Source organism: Ranitomeya variabilis, chromosome 2, assembly GCF_051348905.1.
Source record: "Ranitomeya variabilis isolate aRanVar5 chromosome 2, aRanVar5.hap1, whole genome shotgun sequence".
Classification (NCBI taxonomy): domain Eukaryota; kingdom Metazoa; phylum Chordata; class Amphibia; order Anura; family Dendrobatidae; genus Ranitomeya; species Ranitomeya variabilis.
Window position 1 is genome coordinate 247,558,913 of NC_135233.1, and position 20,850 is coordinate 247,579,762.

Below are 20,850 nucleotides of genomic sequence, written 5' to 3' on the forward strand. Positions count from 1 at the left end.
TGTTCTCCTGAATCCGGCTTTTTTCGCTTTTTAGGCCGGGATCACACATACGCGAGATACGGCCGAGTCGCGCAGATTAAATCCCTCCTCTGGCGCCGACACTACGGAGCGGAGCGTGCAGCTCCATGTGTTGCTGTGCGGCTGCACGCTCCGCTCCGTAGAGGAGGGATTTCACCTGTGAGACTCGGCTGTATCTCGCGTATGTGTGATCCTGGCCTTAGTCCTGCACGCCTCCGTTGCTGAATTATGGCCCCTACTCTCTGTATATAAATGTAATCTTTATAGCCAAATAGGTGTGGCCCTCAACTCTTCTGTGTCTTGTTTAAGTCAAGGGAAAGTTATACAGTCACTCTTTGAGACTGCAGATTGCCGAATTATTACAGCGTTCAATATGTTCACTGTAATGATCCCCCTCTATCTCTAGAACGAGTGGGCAGTCACATGTTGATTAGATTCCCCTCCACTTCTCTCAGGGTATGTGAACACGTATTTTTTTTAGCCCTGCAGATTTTTCCGCAGCGGATTTGAGAAATCCGCAGGTAAAAGGCACTGCGTTTTACCTGCGTATTTACAGCTGATTTACCAGGTTTTTATGCGGAATTTGTGCGGATTCCACCTGCGGTTTTACACCTGCGAATTCCTATTGTGGAGCAGGTGTAAACCGCTGCGGAATCCGCAAAAAGAATTGACATGCTGCGGAATGTAAACCGCAGCGTTTCTGCAAGTTTTTTTCCGCAGCATGGGCACTGCGGATTGCGGTTTCCATAGGTTTACATTGTACTGTAAATGCATGGAAGGCTGCTGCGGACCTGCAGCTGCAGATCCACTGCGGATCCACAGCAAAATCCGCAACGTGTGCACATAGCCTCAATATTCTGAGAATATAGTCGACACGTGCAATTATGCAAATCTCATACATGCAGTCAAGTGACCCTCCACTCAAGCTGGAAATAGAGGGAATCCTGACAGTGTGTACATTGCACACTGCCACAATTTGTAAATCCTCAGTCACATAGAGTGACTGACTGCAGAGATTTTTCTTGTGCCTGGAAAACCCCATTCAATGTTGTTTTAAAACATGTTAGCTTTTTTTGTTCAATTTTTCATATCCCTATATAAAAAAATATGAAATCTTACAATTCTCCTACTGGCCTTTAGGTCTTGTGCTAGACTCATACTTACTGTTCTGTTCAGAAAATGTTTAAGCAGTTTCATTATGATCATATGCAGGATTACAAGGTGAGGCCACGTTCACGTGTTCAGTATTTGGACAATATTGTACATCGGTATTTGTAATTCAAAACCAGGAGAGGAGCAATCAGAGGAAAAGTATAATAGAAACACGTCACCACTTCTGTATTTATCACCCACTCCTGGTTTTGACTTACAAATACTGATGTAAAAAAATCACCAAAACACATGAACACGTGGCCTGAAAGGTAACATCTCTATATACACAGCATATAACACAGAATCCAACATTCACAACAGATGTCACAGCTCACCTACTCCTGTACAATGACTGATAACACCTCTATATACAGTAGATAACACAGGATCCACTATTCACAATAGGTGATATCACAGCTCACCTCCTCATCCTGTACAATGACTGATAACACCTCTATATACAGCAGATAACACAGGATTCACCATTCACAATAGGTGATATCACAGCTCCCCTCCTCCCCTCCTGTACAATGACTGATATCTCCTCTATATACTGCAGATAACACAGGATCCACCATTCAGAATAGGTGATGTCACAGTTCACCTTCTCCTCTTCCTGTACAATGACTGATAACACCTCTATATACAGCAGATAACATAGGATCCACCATTCACAATAGGTGATGTCAGTTCACCTTCTCCTCCTCCTGTACAATGACTGTTAACACCCCTATATACAGCAGATAACACAGGATCCACCATTCACAATAGGTGATATCACAGCTCACCTCCTTTTCCTGTACAATGACTGATAACACCTCTATATACAGTAGGTAACACGGGATCCACCATTCACAATAGATGATGTCACAGCTCACCTCCTCCTGTATAATGACTGATATCTCATCTATATACAGTAGATAAAACAGGATCCACCATTCACAATAGGTGATGTCACAGCTCACCTACTCCTCCTCCTGTACAATGACTGATAACACCTCAATATACAGTAGATAACACAGGAGCCACCATTCACAATAGTTGATGTCACAGCTCACCTCCTCCTCCTGTACAATGACTGATAACACCTCTATATACAGTAGATAACAGAGGGTCCACCATTCACAATAGGTGATGCCACAGCTCACCTCCTCCTCCTGTACAATGACTGATAACACGTCTATATACAGTAGATAACACAGGATCCAGCATTCACTTTAGGTGATGCCACAGCTCACCTCCTCCTCTTCCTGTACAATATCTGATATCTCCTCTTTATACAGTAGATAACACAGGATCCACCATTCACAATAGGTGATGTCACAGCTCACCTCCTCCTCCTGTACAATGACTGATAACACCTCTATATACAGTTGATAACACAGGATCCAGAATTCACTTTAGGTGATGCCACAGCTCACCTCCTCCTCTTCCTGTACAATATCTGATATCTCCTCTTTATACAGTAGATAACACAGGATCCACCATTCACAATAGGTGATGTTACTGTTACAGCTCACCTTCTCCTCCTGTACAATGACTGATAACACCACTATATACAGTAGATAACACAGGATCCACCATTCACAATAGGTGATGTCACAGCTCACCTTCTCCTCCTGTACAATGACTGATAACACCTCTATATACAGTTGATAACACAGGATCCACCATTTACAATAGGTGATGTCACAGCTCACCTCCTGTATAATGACTGACCTCTCCTCTATATACAGTAGATAAAACAGGATCCACCATTCACAATAGGTGGTATCACAGCTCACCTCCTCCTCCTCCTGTACAATGACTGATAACACATCTATATACAGTAGATAACACAGGATCCACAATTCACAATAGGTGATGTCACAGCTCACCTCCTCCTCCTGTACAATGGCTGATCACACCTCTATATACAGTAGATAACACAGGATCCACCATTCACAATAGGTGATATCACAGCTCACCTCCTCCCCTCCTGCAGAATGACTGATAACACTTCTATATACAGTATATAACACAGGATCTACCACTCATAATAGGTGATGTCACAGCTCACCACCTCCTCCTGTACAATGACTGATAACACATCTATATACAGTAGATAACACAGGATCCACCATTCACAATAGGTGATGTCACAGCTCATCTAATCCTCCTGTACAATGGCTGATCACACCTCTATATACAGTAGATATCACCTATTGTGAATGGTGGATCCTGTGTTATCTACTGTATATAGAGGTGTGATCAGCCATTGTACAGGAGGATTAGATGAGCTGTGACATCACCTATTGTGAATGGCGGATCCTGTGTTATCTACTGTATATAGAGGTGTTATCAGTCATTGTACAGGAGGAGGAGGTGAGCTGTGACATCACCTATTGTGAATGGTGGATCCTGTGTTATCTACTGTATATAGATGTGTTATCAGTCATTGTACAGGAGGAGGAGGTGAGCTGTGATATCACCTATTGTGAATGGTGGATCCTGTGTTATCTACTGTATATAGATGTGTTATCAGTCATTGTACAGGAGGAGGAGGTGAGCTGTGACATCACCTATTGTGAATGGTGGATCCTGTGTTATCTACTGTATATAGATGTGTTATCAGTCATTGTACAGGAGGAGGAGGTGAGCTGTGATACCACCTACTGTGAATGGTGGATCCTGTGTTATCTACTGTATATAGAGGTGTGATCAGCCATTGTACAGGAGGAGGAGGTGAGCTGTGACATCACCTATTGTGAATGGTGGATCCTGTGTTATCTACTGTATATAGATGTGTTATCAGTCATTGTACAGGAGGAGGAGGTGAGCTGTGATACCACCTATTGTGAATGGTGGATCCTGTTTTATCTACTGTATATAGATGTGTTATCAGTCATTGTGCAGGAGGAGGAGGAGGTGAGCTGTGATATCACCTATTGTGAATGGTGGATCCTGTGTTATCACAGCTCACCTCCTCCTCCTCCTGTACAATGACTGATAACATCTCTATACACAGTAGATAACACAGGATCCACCATTCACAATAGGTGATATCACACAGAATATTTTGAAATGCTCCTCTTTTGGAGGGAGGTTTTCTTTTCCTGAAGTGGTGTTAGAAAACTTTATTTTCCTAGAGTGTTTTTTTGCAGCCTTTTGATTTATATTTGAGCAGATTTGCTCAGGATCTGATAGAACCTATAAGGAGCCCTTTAGACCATTCCCAATATTAGAGGGAGCTGAAGAGACAGCTGTACTGTACATAGAGCTTCTCCTTCTCCCCTCCTTTCTATTACTCCTCCTGTTTCCTTTCCTACTGAGTCTCATTTACTCTGCAGTCCAGGAGAAGTGCTCCTTGCAGCAACCAAGATGGAAAACAAGGTATTCCTGATGTTTGTCTTTTACAGCACCCTCCTCATCATGAAAATGTATCTCCTGGCGATCATCACAGGGCAGATCCGGCTGCGGAAAAAAGTAAGTCCCAATATCCTCATACTTTTGCAAACTCAGCAAATTTGAGGCAAGAAGGTTGGAAAAAGTTAAACTTCCCCCCTCTAGCCTGTATGATGTTTGTTAAACCCTGGGGGCTCACCTTGAATAGCAGAAGTGTGTGTTTCTGGATGAGCAGAATGTGATGTAACAGAGACCGTATTGGGGCAAATGAATAAGCGTCTTCAGTTTCTACCGGCGAGTAAATGGTTAATGGTTTTGGTATCAGTGACAACAGGCAATTGTTAACACCAAAGTGTAAAAGGGAAAGATGGCGGTGGTTGATGGGAATGTGTTTTAGGGAAAAGAAGTCTGGAACTTAAGAGTTAACTCCTTAGTGACTATGTGCATTTAAAGGGGTTATCAAGGATTCCAAAAATAGGATTTGCCTATTTTTAAGAAGGTGCTAGTCTTGTCTATGGACGATATTGCAGCTTCTACACATTTAAGGGGGTTGTTTACTACTTCAATATTGATTACCTATTCTTAGAAGAGGTGATCAATAACATATCAGTTGGGGTCCGACACCAAAGTAACTCCAATATGACAACCCATATGTAAACAGTGTATGGAGCAGAACAGCATGGCTCCATGTAGTGGCCACTCCTGGGTGCTGCAGATCAGCTCCTATTGGCTATGTGCACACGATGTGGAATGGGGTGCAGAATTTTCTGCACTAAATCCGCATCTCCTGGCAGAAACTGCAGGTGCAGATTTGCCACGGATTTTATGTGGATTTTGTGCGGTTTTTATGCGGATTTTGTGCAGATTTTCTGCAGTTTTTGCCACTGTGGATTTCTATAGTGGAGAGGTGCAGAAACGCTGCAGATCCGCACAAAAGAAGTGACATGCACTTTTTTTTAAATCCGCAGCGTTTCCGCGCTGAATTTTCCACATCATCTGCACAGCTTTTTTTTTCACATTGATTTACATTGTACTGTAAATCACAGTGCGGATCTGCAGCGTTTCTGCGCGGAAAAATCCGCTGCGGATCTGCACTAAATCCGCATCGTGTGCACATAGCCATTCAATTCACTAGAAGCCGAGCTGCGGTACCTTGGAATGGCCACTACAGTGCAGGGAGCGGTGATGATCCGGTTCTGTACACTGGTTACATCCAGATGATTGGTGGGGATGCGGACCCCAACCGATCAGATATTGATGACCTTAAGTAGTGGACAAGAATGGGACCGAGCTGTAATATCAGACTTGGCCTATAAACAAGAATGGACTTGTCTGAGAGAAGAATGCCCCAACAATAAACTGATCACATCCTACCCCGGGGTCCTTTCGCAATCGCCAGTAATTTGCAGAGAAACCTGGTAACAAGGGCAAAATTCTACTGCAGCGCCTCCGCAGGAGAAATAAAGCATTACATGGTACCTACTGAAATCAGTCTATAGAAATGCCCAGTCCTCTGGAGAGCAAGAGGACATCAAATAGGTCTTCAAATACCAATGCCTGGACAACCCCTTTAAGGTTATGCCCACATGGACAAATCTGCCATGTTTTCTGTATCTGAAAAGTAAGGAGAGACTTGTTTTTTTTATGCAAATTTAGTTCTCAGGTGTAAATCTCTTGCAGCCGCCCTTTAAATAAAAAGAACAATGTCATGTCAAGAAGACTGATGAATGATATCCCGTGAGGTCGGATCACACTTCAGGCAGCAGGACAGATACAACGGATACACCTGCTCAATGACCTTAGATAATCCCTCACAAACAGGAATATCCAGACTGTAATGGGTTTTTGACTATTGTTTTTTGAGAAATACATGTTTACACCACTTGTGCCTCATCTAATTATGCCGTCAGTCCAATGTCACCCAATAGTGAAGACTATGTAGGCCCCAGAGCTGCTATTGTCCATGCGCTAAAGATGATGAATATCCAGATGGGTTCATAGGATGTCAACTCTTTCAGTGCATTGTACATCCCCCTCAATGGCTCTTTGATGTGCGAAGGTGGTAGCATTAATATCTAATCCCTGCCTTCCACGCCCAGGGTACACAGCGCGGAGAGAAAGGTCAGGTTACACTATCACCTGCTGAAGACAAGCTCTGGAGGCATGTAGTACTGAGAGTCAGGGCGTAGAGCTATGTGGATGGAGAATTGGGTCAGCCTCTGGTAAGAAGAAACCTCCCACATGTCACCATTGTCACATGTCACACAGTGGGGAAAAAAAAGTATTTAGTCAGCCACCAATTGTGCAAGTTCTCCCACTTAAAAAGATGAGAGAGGCCTGTATTTGACATCATAGGTAGACCACAACTATGAGAGTCAAAATGAGAAAACAAATCCAGAAAATCACCTTGTCTGATTTGGCAAGATTTATTTTGCAAATTATGGTGGAAAGTAAGTATTTGGTCATTAACAAAAGTTCATCTCAATACTTTGTTATATATCCTTTGTTGGCAAAGACAGAGGTCAAACGTTTTCTGTAAGTCTTCACAAGGTTGGCACACACTGTTGGTGGTATGTTGGCCCATTCCTCCATGCAGGTCTCCTCTGGAGCAGTGATGTTTTGGGCCTGTCGCTGGGTAACACGGACTTTCAACTCCCTCCCAAGGTTTTCTATGGGGTTGAGATCTGGAGACTGGTTAGGCCACTCCAGGACCTTCATATGCTTCTTACGAAGCCACTCCTTCGTTGCCCTGGCGGTGTGCTTCGGATCATTATCATGTTGAAAGACCCATCCACGTTTCATCTTCAATGCCCTTGCTGATAGAAGGTTTGCACTCAAAGTCTCACAATACATGGCCCCATTCATTCTTTCATGTACTTGGATTAGGCATCCTGGTCCCTTTGCAGAGAAACAACCCCAAAGCATGATGTTGCCACCCACATGCTTCACAGTAGGTATGATGTTCTTTGGATGCAACTCAGAGATCTGTCTCCTCCAAACACGACGAGTTTTGTTTCTACCAAACAGTTCTACTTTGGTTTCATCAGACCATATGACATTCTCCCAATACTCTTCTGGATAATCCAAATGCTCTCTAGCAAACTTCAGACGGGCCCAGACATGTACTGGCTTAAGCAGGCGGACACGTCTGGATCTTGCATGGAGCCCCAGATCAATGGAGATTATCAGTGGTCTTGTATGTCTTCCATTTTCTTATTATTGCTCCCACAGTTGATTTCATCACACCAAGCTGCTTGCCTATTGCAGATTCAGTCTTCCCAGCCTGGTGCAGGGCTACAATTTTGATTCTGGTGTAATTCATCAGCTCTGTGGTCTTCACCATAGTGGAGTTTGGAGTGTGACTGTTTGAGGTTGTGGACAGGTGTTTTTTATACTGATAACAAGTTCAAAAGTTCAACAGGTACCATTACTACAGGTAATGAGTGGAGGACAGAGGAGCCTCTTAAAGAAGAAGTTACAGGTCAGTGAGAGCCAGAAATCTTGCATGTTTTTAGGTGACCAAATACTTATTTTCCACCATAATTTGAAAAATAAATCTTGCCAAATCAGACAAGGTGATTTTCTGGATTTGTTTTCTCATTTTGACTTTCATAGTTGTGGTCTACCTATGGTGTCAATTACAGGCCTCTCTCATCTTTTTAAGTGGGAGAACTTGAACAATTGGTGGCTGACTAAATACTTTTTTCCCCACTATATATATATATATATATATATATATATATATATATATATATATATATATGTATGTATGTATATATACTGTATATATATATATATATATATATATATATATATATATATATATATATATATATACTGTATACACATATAGTGCAGACTTTATGGCCGTCATATACAAAAGATAGCTGTTAGGATGCCTTGCATCACCTCCATGCACGGGAATGCTTACTTTGCCGAGTGCTGCTATGGTCTCTGAGAGCCGCTGCCAGATTCCTCTGTCATCGGCTTATTTCCCCCGCCGAAGGGATCAGCCATTGAAAGTACAGCAGCCAGATCCTTCTCTTCTCTAACATCCCCCCACAGATCGGCAAATTAGGCAAGTCTCTAGTGCAGACCAAGTACACGCCTATGAGACTTAACCATTGTTGTGGCTATTTCATTGCTCTCCACTAGTAATGAGCGAATATACTCGTTGCTCTGGTTTTCCTGAGCACGCCCGGGTGGTCTCTGAGTATTTGTTAGTGCTCGGAGATTTCGTTTTTGTCAACGCAACTGCGTGATTTATGGCTCCTAGACAGCTTGAATACATGTGGGGATTCCCTAGCAACCAGGCAACCCCCACATGTACTCAGGCTGGCTAGCAACCGTAAATCATGCAGCTGCTTCGACAAAAACGAAAGCACTAACAAATACTCGGAGACCACCCGAGCAACTAGTATATTCGCTCATCACTACTCTCCACTATATGATAAAGTCCTGGCCAACCAGCTGTGCAGGGAAATGCAAGTGGCCATATGCACTTGGATAGAGCTGTGTTGCAGTTCCCCTGCACAGGGGGTTGTCAGTGTATCATAACGTGAAGGGATTTTCCAGGATGGAACAGAGAATTAACATTATGAGTGTTCTAGGACAATCTTTCTCCCATGTTGCTACAGGTACTGTAGAAAAAATCATAACAGTCCAAGCTTCCATCATTCTGTTTATCAATCCAAACTGCTGTGGTGATCTCACACTACTTCTAGTCTACCAGTAGGGGGAGCTGACTGCATATGGACTTTTACAGCTGTATTGAAATCACTGAGAGAAGTATAAATCTGTATACAGTGAGCTCCCTCTAGTGGTGGTCTTCAGAAGTTGCTATTTTAAGTGTCCCAGCAAGCAGATGATGCAGTTCAGTTACCCTCCATCCACCAGGGGCACTGTAGCATTTTGATGCTCTATACCTATGGTAAGTAACCCACGAAATAGAAAGGATTGGCCTTAAAGCTTCTAGTTTGTTGGAATAACAAGTGGTTCAATGCTACTCTATAAAGTGCATGATAAAACAGGCCGTGTAATGTTACCCGGGGAGAACGCTGATTATGAATTCTGTGTGGCTGCGATGATGTGAGAGAAAACAGATGTGCAGGGAGGACTGGATTTTCTTCTACCCACGACACTTATAAAAATAAAAACCGCCTTCAAGCAATCTCCAGGGCTGCACCATCTTAGAATCTAAATAATACTGTGTTTTTATGTATTGTGTAACATTGGGAAGGTCACACAGGAAAGCGCTGTGTGGGAGACTGCCGAGAGGGCATGAAGAGAGCTTATGTTATAGAAATGCCATGTATGACATTGTACTGGTAACCGAAATTAAAGTGCAACTTCAGCCACCATCGATATGGCCAGCGAAGGTACAGTAGATAGCCAAAAGATAATGACAAAAAGGCTTCTTACAAAGAAGGTTGGATAAATACCATTTTTAAGCTTTTAATTTCACTCCCATCATGCCTCAGGGTGGAACACAGATTCGATATTGTCTTCATCCTGGGAGGGGCTGACTTCTGTACTCATTGTCTCCCTCTGCTGGCTAATATATGAACTGTCAAAAGAAGTGACAAATTCATTGAGAATGCTGATTTCTGCTTCAAAAGCGAATGCTATTTTTCAAGACTGCATGCAGAGAAAGTGGCTAATGAGTTTGCGGAAACGCTAAAGCTGGCCATGGACATTAGATGGCTGTCAGCTGGACAATTGTTTGGCCGACAGCTATTTCTCCTGACTTCCCCCATACATAGGAACATTTGTCTGAACATTCCTGTGTTTACTAAGACAGACCTCTGGCAGCGGCATACCTCCGTGATGAATGAAAGGATCAGTCATTGAGATTCCAACTGCCTGATCCTTCTCTCCCCAGAAATCGGCTGTCGAAGAGAGTCGTGAGACCCCCATACAGTCATTAGACATTCGGCTGACTTTATCTCACTATTCAAGGCTGGACTCCGCAAAGCTCCATCTCTTGGTCTTAAAAGCCTTGTTCTTGGGATTGCTTGGGGTCTGACTGCTTGTTATCAACTACCCATATGGGACAATTTTGAGAAAACCCCTTTAAATATGGATGCAATATGTCTAGATATGTAATGTTTCATCTATGTAGCCTCCATAAGGCTGCTTGCCACTCCGACTAACTAAACTTAGCGCCTTGCTTCCCCTACAGCGCTGCCACTGTCTACATGACTAACTGCAAATTACAGACAAAAATTAGGTTCAATAATTGATGGTGACAAATGGTGCACGGTACATGTCAAAGCTGAGTTACTTTTTAACAACAAGTAAATCTTTACATGAGTCTCTCTTGCAAGAAAAAAGTCTAGGCATTTTTTCCCCCAGATTTTAGATGCTATTGAACAGTGCGTATTGATTTAAAGGGTGTGAACACTTTTCAAACTTGCTGTTTCAGGGCATCTAAAATGGCAAAAAAATCATGGCAAATAGTCTCAACTGTAAAAATCCTAACGTTTTGTGTATACAGCTCTTATGCAGACTTCTGTGCCTCCATGATCACAGATCTGATGCTGCAGTCAACACAATTGTAAATTTTCTTTATTAGATGCATTGGATTAAAAAAAATATGAAAAAGTGGATCCACGAGATGGGTAATAATTGCCAGATTGGCATTTTGTCTTTGAGACCCCCCTCCATCGTTTTCCAGAATGGGGGTCCTGAGAGCCCTCAGTTATGGGAGTGAAAACGCGCTTGCTCAACTATTACCCCATTACAAAGTCAATGAAACTCTTGGAAATAGACAAGCCTTTAGCTCAATGGAGCATGCATGTGCTACTATGGATCTCTTCAAACAGGTCACGGGACCCCCGTTCTGACAAGTAGTGGTTGTTCCAGAGGTCACAGTTATCATCTATTCTAATAAAGTGAGATTTTAATCTAAAATTCCCCTATAATGGGTTGTGTGTGGCATTGCATACATTTGAATAATGCAGAGCTGCTATACCAGATATAGTCTGAGACCAAGAGTGGCGCTGTTTCTGACAAATGAGAGGGGGGACAGGCCTTATTCTTCTAATCTGAGGCCACTTGGGACCTGCTATAACTAACACTGTTATATTTTGCTGCCCTTCTATAACAGGCTTTTGCCAACCCTGAAGATGCCATCAGACATGGCGGTGTTGAGTTTTATCGTGAAGACTCTGATGTGGAACGTTATAGAAGGTATGTGTCCTATACATTAAGGCATTTTCTCATTGATTCTGTACGATTATTACTATTTGCCAGGATTGGTATATCACGAAAAGTGCTGGGGCTCACTACGAAGCGTTGGAAAAATAAAAGAGAGCGAGCTTCACGTGGACTCCAAAATGGTAATGGTAGAAATTACCATCTCATCCTGCAAAAAAAAAAACAACAAGCTCTGATAAGTTATTAATATGTGGACCACTCTGTCTGGGGAAGAAAAAAAAACACTGGACATGTTTTATCCGTTAAAAATGGACAGCTGAATGATTCCTAAAGTGTGAAAAATCAATTTTAATTACCGCATATGTGGAGGGTTAAGAAGCGTCGTTGGTTTCTTTGAGCAGAGCTCCACACCTGTCCTTTTGTTAAATCCAGGGCATCAACACCTCAATTTGCAATATTTTTGCACAACTCTGCAGTTGCGCAAAAGTATCGCCGCCCTTGGTATTTACACACCAGTCCGGACCAACTATGCTAATATGGGTGGGATGGAGCATGGTCCCGCCTGTCAAATTATATGGGTGGGATGGAGCGTGGTCCCGCCTGTCAAATTATATGGGTGGGATGGAGTGTGGTCCTGCCTGTCAAATTATATGGGTGGGATGGAGTGTGGTCTTGCCTGTCAAATTATATGGGTGGGATGGAGCGTGGTCCCCCATGTCAAATTATATGGGTGGTATGGAGTGTGGTCTTGCCTGTCAAATTATATGGGTGGGATGGAGAGTGGTCCCCCATGTCAAATTATATGGGTGGGATGGAGCGTGGTCCCCCATGTCAAATTATATGGGTGGGATGGAGCGTGGTCCCCCATGTCAAATTATATGGGTGGGATGGAGCGTGGTCTTGCCTGTCAAATTATATGGGTGGGATGGAGCGTGGTCCCGCCTGTCAAATTATATGGGTGGGATGTAGCGTGGTCTTGCCTGTCAAATTATATGGGTGGGATGGAGCGTGGTCTTGCCTGTCAAATTATATGGGTGGGATGGAGCGTGGTCCCGCCTGTCAAATTATATGGGTGGGATGGAGCGTGGTCTTGCCTGTCAAATTATATGGGTGGGATGGAGCGTGGTCTTGCCTGTCAAATTATATGGGTGGGATGGAGCGTGGTCTTGCCTGTCAAATTATATGGGTGGGATGGAGTGTGGTCTTGGCTGTCAAATTAATCATCACTTATGCTACAAATGTACACCAGTCCCTGCCTGGCATTCATTTTTGGTGATGATGGAAGCAGCACCACTTAATGAATCAGGTCAGTGCACTTCACCGCAGCACTTCGCCAGTCTTAATGAATCGCCCCCCATAGAGTTCGTAATCATGTTAATCACATCACAGAAAGACAGCGTCCATACTTTCCAATGCCTGGTCATAATACTAATATTGTGCAAGATGTTGCCATAATTATGTTGACCTGGTGATTATACAATGCTGTCAAGCAGAGCTGCAGTTTAAAGCATGGGAAGGGATAAAACAGCAGACTGACCACCAAAGAGATAGTTGAGGACACTTCTGTGGAGCAAATGAGTATATCAAGATCACTCTAATGACCCCTCACTGACTATGTACTCCAAAGGCAGGATCGTTTAAGGAGTTGTCCAGGACTTTCTAATATTGATGACCTATCCTATCTCTGTGCCCACACCGATTTGATATTGATGACCTGAGAGTAGTACCTTACCCTTTGTAGTGGCCATTTTCAGGTACTGCACCTCAGATCAAATTCAGGTCAATAGGCGTTGAACTGCAGTACCTGAAGTGGCCACTAGACCAAAGCGGGAGCTGCCAACAGCTGATCAGCAGTGGGGGTACAATTATAGTGGGTGGGATGTGCTGCCAGCGACATGCAGCAGTCTCTATGGGGACAGAACTATCATATTCACGTTGCATCAGTCTGTATAAAAATCCGACAACTGCCATCTTGGATTACCTCTTTGAAAAACGTTGGTCTTCTGATTTTGGGTCCTTCTAGACTCCAAGTTCCTTCACCCACTCAAAATTGTAATAGTTGGGGGCCCTGTTGAATATCTTTCATTGGGGCCCACAATCTTCAAGTTAAGCCTCTTTACACTAGTCTACTATAATGGATTTATATGAGCAGAGATCTGTCAGTAACCTAAGCTGATTGATGATCCAACAAGTTGATTTGAGTCCCTTTTTGCACGGACTGATGCAATTGTGAAAATGATAGTTCATTCTCCATACAGTTTGAATATTATCAGCAGCACATGTGCTGCCGACAACTAAGATTTGTAGGGTTTTGTAAAAGAACTAATTTGCTGTCAAACAGGTACCACCAATTTTATCACTTTTGATCTTTACTTTCTGGATCCATGAATACAATGCTGATTTTGCAGTGGTGACTGACACATGGGCGGCATGGGTCATGGGTCTGTGTAAAGCTGGAGATTTCTTATGGTTGTAGTCCAGCAACTAATAGCTGCCGTTTTTTTAGTTACCACGTACCTGGCTTTCTATCCTATTTTTTTTTTAGATGTCGCTTTGATTTCAGTAATCCATTTCTTTTCATCCTTTGACCTCTCCCAATCACAATGTGGCCTCCCTCAGAAATAAAGGATCTTAGTACTTCATTATGTGCAGAAACCTGATATCCACCATGTCTGGGAAGAATTAGTTTTTGGCCGGCATGAAATGTTATTACGCAAAGCCAACAGTCACAGCATGAAGCAATCCAAAGTGAAATGTTATTTTTTCACAAGCTTTAATCCATTCTCACATGTCACTTGTTTGGTTATGTATCTCGCTGATGCTAGCACTGACTAATGTCACTGACCGGCGCCATAGCTGTATGGTGGCATAACCATCTCATCAGGGCAAAAACAGGGGCCTTTTAGACATACCGATGTCATAAGGTATAACTAACCATGTGAATGAAAGCCTGATCTGACTCTCCCCTGATGAGTACCGTTGGGAGTATGACTGTTACATTTTTATTTTTCCAGTTCTTTATTTCTCTGGAAGATAAGTGGCTCCAGATAGTTATAGTGGCTGCTTATCTCTATATTACTGCTGAAGAATGGATTCAGTGGTATGGTAAAAAAAAAACGGGGTTCAAGGGTTGCAGTAGTGTTAACAGGTACGCGGATGCAGGAGTGCAGATAGTGAGGAGACAGTGGTACTCAAACCAACAACTATTTATTCGAGTAACACAATAAAAGTGCGCCCTCGGCATAATATCTGGAAATAACGCAAACTGTTAAAATGAAGCAAGTTATGTTACAAGAAGAATACCGTACAGATGAACAGGAGAGTGACCCAGTGCTATTTACACACTATCATTCTATTATTACCATTAAATAACTGCTATCGTTAGTGAGGTCTTAATCCTAATACTGCAACCTAAAGGGCGTCTCTGTCACTACCGGACCATTGTCACTCTCTAGGCAACACAAAACGTCACGCAGGTCCTAACAGCGGTCGACGATACTACCTGATAAGCCATAAGTCCCAGGTTGGTGAGTTACTCAGTGCACTCGTCACACTGGCTGCCTTCATTCCCTGAATCATGGCCTTGGTGAACACTTGTACTGTATGTCTCCACTGGAAGCGCCAGCCACATGAACATCCCTCCGCTGCGGCCTGGTTGTCACTCTCTCTGCCCTGGATCTGGTCTCTCTGCTTCTTTACTCAGATCTGGTCTCTCGACTCTTTTACTCGAATCTTGTCTTTCGGCTACTTTACTCGGATCTGGTCTCTCAGCTCCTTTACTCAGATTTGGTCTCTTGGCTTCTTTACTCGGATCTGGTCTCTTGGCTCCTTTACTCGGATCTGGTCTCTCAGCTCCTTTACTCAGATTTGGTCTCTTGGCTTCTTTACTCGGATCTGGTCTCTCAGCTCCTTTACTCGGATCTTGTCGTTCGGCTCCTTTACTCGGATCAGGTCTTTCGGCTCCGTTACTTGGATCTGGTCTCTCGGCTCCTTTACTCCGATCTGATCTCTCGGCTCCTTTACTCAGATTTGGTCTCTTGGCTTCTTTACTCGGATCTGGTCTCTCGGCTCCTTTACTCGGATCTTGTCTCTCGGATCCTTTACTCGGATCTTGTCTCTCGGCTCCTTTACTCGGATCTGGTCTCTCGGCTCCTTTACTCAGATCTGGTCTTTTGGCTCCTTTACTCAGATCTGGTCTCTCGGCTCTTTTATTCGGATCTGGTCTCTCGGCTCCCTTACTCGGATCTAGTCTCTCGTAATGGTGGCTACAAGCCATCTTGCTATACCGCATGTCCATCCTGCTACAGGTTCAGGAGTCAATTCCTCCCCTTCACTGCCCTCCTGGGCCTTTTATAATTACTAACTGTGCCCCAGCTATCACCTGACCTAATGTCTCCTCCAACCTCTTCCCCGAGGGAACATGCACTTCACTCGAGTTCCTACTAATGCAATTATTTCTGTGTCCACTTTCTCTATTGTCTTTGGCTAGTAGATGGCGGTGTTCATTTGCAACCAATTTGTTATGCATTAACTGTGTGAATCTTCTCCCTTGTCTATCTCCTTACAGTAACACCTGTACCCTGAAGCCTAGAGATGTTCAAAACAATCCTTTGGCACAAATTAGAATGCCTGTGATAGTTAGAGCCCTTGATGGAGATTTTGCATTGGTATCTGGTAGTGTATTCACTTGAATGGTGATAGAGTGCCTGGGTCGCCCGCAAGGGCCGTGGGGTACTCGGTACCGGGTCCTGTTCTTAAAGAGGATGTCACGATGGCTGCGACCTGGTCCGTGGCCCTGGGCGCCCAATTAAAAGGGGAACGGTCTTTTATGGGGTATTGTGAATAAAGTTTATTGTTCGTGACGCCACCTGTGGTTCTCGGTCAGTAGGGACTGACGCCGCTTAAAGGGGTCCTCTGGGGTGATGGTATGATGGCTGGATGGTGACGCTTCCCACAGGTGAAGCGGGGTCCCCAGGGCTCCCAAGGTGTGTGGCAAGGATGTTGTATGCCGACGAATAAGTGGAGGGCACAAGTGTAAAGTCTTTACCTGGTTTACTGATGGTAGTAGTGCATCTCAGTCCAGAGTACCAGGTACAGATGTAGCTGTGGTCCAGGCGACTTGGAGGCAATAGAGGATCCCTTTCTTAGTTGAGGTCTGTGAGCCTTTCCTCCTTGCGCTGTTGTATGAGGTCCCTGTTGCCTGAAGCTTACTGGCAAAGTCCTCTTTCCCCTGTCCTAGAACAGGTACCTGCATGACGGGCAGCTTGAACCGTTTTATAGGGACTCTATCATGCCCCGGGCTCTTCACGTGCTGCTGCGTCTCAGGTGTGGTGTGGGCCAATCACATAAAGATCTTAGCCCTCCGGTTCTGCTAAGTGTCCTAGAGTCCCACTAAAGCCTCAGGCTCCCAGTACCCGGTTGCTGCACTCTGGCTCTGAGAGTGCCCGGTCACTGTTCCCCTCTGAGCTCTTTTCCACTCCTATGCTCCTTTCCTCTGTAGCTCTACCACATACAACCCTTCAGGTTATCTCTCTTTCCAGAGGCTGCAGCTCCCACATGACTGCCAGGCCTCTCTGTTCCAGACGTCCTTCCTCTATCTCTCCCTCCTGGAGACTAACTAGCTCCTCCTCCAGGCAAGGATACATAAAGTCTAAGGAAGCTCCCCCTTCTGGCCTGGATTTGGAATGTGTTGCATGTGGGTGCCTTACCTGATAAAGAGAACTCTATTGCCTCCACGCATGATATCGCCCTTCCCGAAAGGAAGGCAACATCACTGTAACAATCGGTTACCTGGGGTGTTACATGACTGTTGACAAAAGTGGTGCTGTTTTGTGAGAAAAAAAACTGATTATTTCTTCTAATCTAACTCTGTTACATTCTCAGAAGCTTCTTTACTTGAAGAACCCAATTCTTAAAGTAAAGAATTTACATTTACATTTATTGTACTAACATTTTTTGTTAGTACAATAAACCTCATTTCAAGGCAGAAATATTACTGTGTCCAACAGTTATTAGATATATGAAACTGAAATAGCTGTTGCAAAAAAAAACTATTTTTATAAAACATTAAGCTTAAGATTAATAGGGGTGCCCAAACTTTTTCATATAACTGTAAGTGGAAGGAAGCGCAGCAACTCAGCCATGAAGTAGAGACCACGTAACGTTACAGAACGGGGTCACCGAATGCTGAAAAGAAGAGGGCAGAAAAGTCACCACTGTTCTGCTGGCTAAGTAACTGCAGAGTCCAGACCTCCTCTAGTATTAACATGAGCACAAACACTGCTCCCTCGCCGGGAGCTTCATGGCTGAGCAGTTGCATGCAGCCTTACATCACCAAGAACAATGCCGAGCGTCGGATGGAGTGGTGTAAAGCCACCACCACTGGACTCTGGAGGAGACGTCTTCTGTGCAGTGACGGATCACACTTCTCTATCTGGGTTATGGTGGAAGAGTCTGGGTTTGGTGAATTCCAGGAGAACATTAACCCCTGCTTGCATTGCGCCCACTGTTCAGATGGCAGAGGAAGATAATGCTACGGGCTTGATATCAGGGGTTGGCTTTGGCACCTTAGTCCCAGGGAAGGGAAATCTTCAGCACAAGACATTGTGGAAAATTGTAGCTTCCAGCTTTTTGTGATCTGTTTTGGGAAGACTCTTTTCTGGTTTTCATGACTTTTTCCCAGTGCACAAGAACCATACAGACATAGAGGGGGAGTTTGATGTGGAAGAACATGATCGGCCACACAGAGCCCGGACCTCACCCCCATTGAACACCTGGGATGAACTACATAGATATTGATGTTTGATAGAAAGACCTGGTGTAAGTAAATGGAGTGACTCATATAACAGGAATATACTGTGAAGCATTTGTCAATGGATGCTGCCATCTAGTAATCAAAGACCATAGAGGTGGGAATCAAAAAGGACATGGAAACTGAAAAAAAGGACTGTTTTGGCAAAATGGAGAAGCTAGATGCACAGAGGGACATGTGATTTGCTGTGATGCAGCAAGAAAATACAAAAGCCACAGGGGCCTGGTCAGGATCTCGGTCATCACCCGGACTTGTCACATGTGGAGCAAGGCCTGTACTAGCTTACAGCCAAACCCTAAGGGAGTGTGGTTGGAAACGCATAGCTATCATCAGTAGTGGATGAGCCGAGGGGACTAGAGCCTTCCTGGAGAGTAAGGAATACTGGTTGCCAAAGTTAAAGGAACTGAACCAACATCACGTGAGTGGGGGGCCTGGTTAAACAAACGGGATCTCGATCATGTGAGCGGGGGGCCTGGTCAAACAAACGGGACCTCGATCGTGTGAGCGTGGGCCTGGTTAAACAAATGGGACCTCGATCATGTGAGTGGGGGGCCTGGTTAAACAAACGGGACCTCGATCATGTGAGCAGGGGGCTTGGATAAACAAATGGGACCTCGATCGTGTGAGCGTGGGCCTGGTTAAACAAACAGGACCTCGAACAAGTGAGCGGAGGGCCTGGTTAAACAAACGGGACCTCGATCGTGTAAGCGGGGGCCTGGTTAAAGGGACTGAAATTCGATCGAGTGAGCGGAGAGGAACAGTCTCTTTGGAATTGAAGACAATGGGAACAGGTTGAAAACAAGAGGAACAAGAGGAACTCTCTACAGACTACAGTGTGGGTCTTGTGGCCTAGCAGGAGTGCATAGTGTGGCTCCTGTTACGGTCGCTATCAGAAGCTATAGTGGCCAGGAGAAGGCCTCTATGGATTTTGCTCGGACTCTGACGGTTGGCAGTCCAGTGTACCCTTAATATTATTGTTCAGTGCATAATACTAAAGTTTGCAAATTAGTTTAGGTTCCATATGCCATTTGTGAATTTTGACAGACAGTATTAGGGAAAGTTATGGATATCTAATCGATAACTAGACTATTGGTGTCACATTTCTTAGTGCGGTTGTGCTGGATTTATTATTTTATAGGGCACTGTCTAGGGGAACAGGCGCAGAATTGGGGACAAATGGTAATCACTAGGGCAAGAGAGACAGCAGGAACTGTGCTGTATTGGTTTTCATTGTCACCAATTTATGAATTGCCATCTTATTGATATTGATATATGCCTTCCCACAGACACTGTCTAGAATTGTGTACAAAGCCTCCCCAGAAGAGCGGGAGATGTTATAGCTGCAGAGGGGCAAACTCCATATTAACGGTTATGATTAATAATGAGAGGTCAGAAAAGCTCCTGTAGGGGTAATGTGAAGGGGGTACATACTTTTGTGCATATAGTGTCATACTTACTGTTGGTTCATAAACAAGAAGAGATATTTTTGGCATTCCAGGTGCCACACTTTATATGGCTATGCAATGCAGTATTTGGTGTGGTGCTGGACTGCAGTAATGTCCCACAACCATGCTTCCTGTAGCTTGGCACTTGTTGGCAGCAGTGGTAGAATATCTCAGGCTTGGCACCTTGTCCACACTGACTAAGTGCATAGACCTTTTGCATAGCGAGTACAATAAAATATTCTGCCTGCTTCTGTCCCGGCCGTATAAGGATGTATTAATTGGAGGATGGATGGCAGATGTTATGTTGTAGCTGGAGTCTCTCATCTACTATTCGTCCTCCTCAGCTCCAACCATCGCTGCCCCGGCCAAGTCTGACCACACTATTACTATTTCCTCTGTAATGAAAGCAAATTTCTGGCATAAACAGACTGATTTTCTTCACACTTAAATAAAACAGAAGTCGTACGAAGCGCCGGCGTGAGTCACTTACTTTTGCACAAGACATGGGACATTCACTAAAGGGTACATTAGTAATAGGGGATATAAAGTTCAGCCTTGACCTAAACAGCTATATATCAAAATGGTATGTAGACTTTTGCAACAGTTTCCATTCTCCAATACATCTAAAAGTAGAAATGAAGTGAGTTAGTAATTAGTTTTGACTTTATAAAAAAAAAACTTATATTTTTTTTCTGTATACAGCTCCCATGCAGATGGGTGCCTCCATGGTTACAGACTAGAAACAAACCCCTTGAATTATGATCCGTACTGTAATCCCTTTGTCCACTATATTTGCAAATTTACAGACCGTAAAAGAAGGGCTGCCCATACATGAAGCAATTTGACCTATGATGACCCCGATTTTTAAAAAATTATGTTAAG

The 20,850-nt window shown here is 43.9% G+C and overlaps 1 protein-coding gene across 1 annotated transcript in view; it reads left to right on the forward strand.

Moving 5' to 3' along the window:
* The first annotated feature begins 4,421 nt into the window (after positions 1-4,421).
* Positions 4,422-20,850, forward strand: part of PTGES (prostaglandin E synthase) — an 87,415-nt gene continuing 70,986 nt past the window's right edge. Inside the window, exons 1-2 of the mRNA XM_077284488.1 lie at positions 4,422-4,635; positions 11,663-11,745. Of these exons, the coding sequence (XP_077140603.1) occupies positions 4,531-4,635; positions 11,663-11,745 (188 nt within the window). The 5' untranslated portion in view covers positions 4,422-4,530. The remainder of the gene's footprint in view (positions 4,636-11,662; positions 11,746-20,850) is intronic.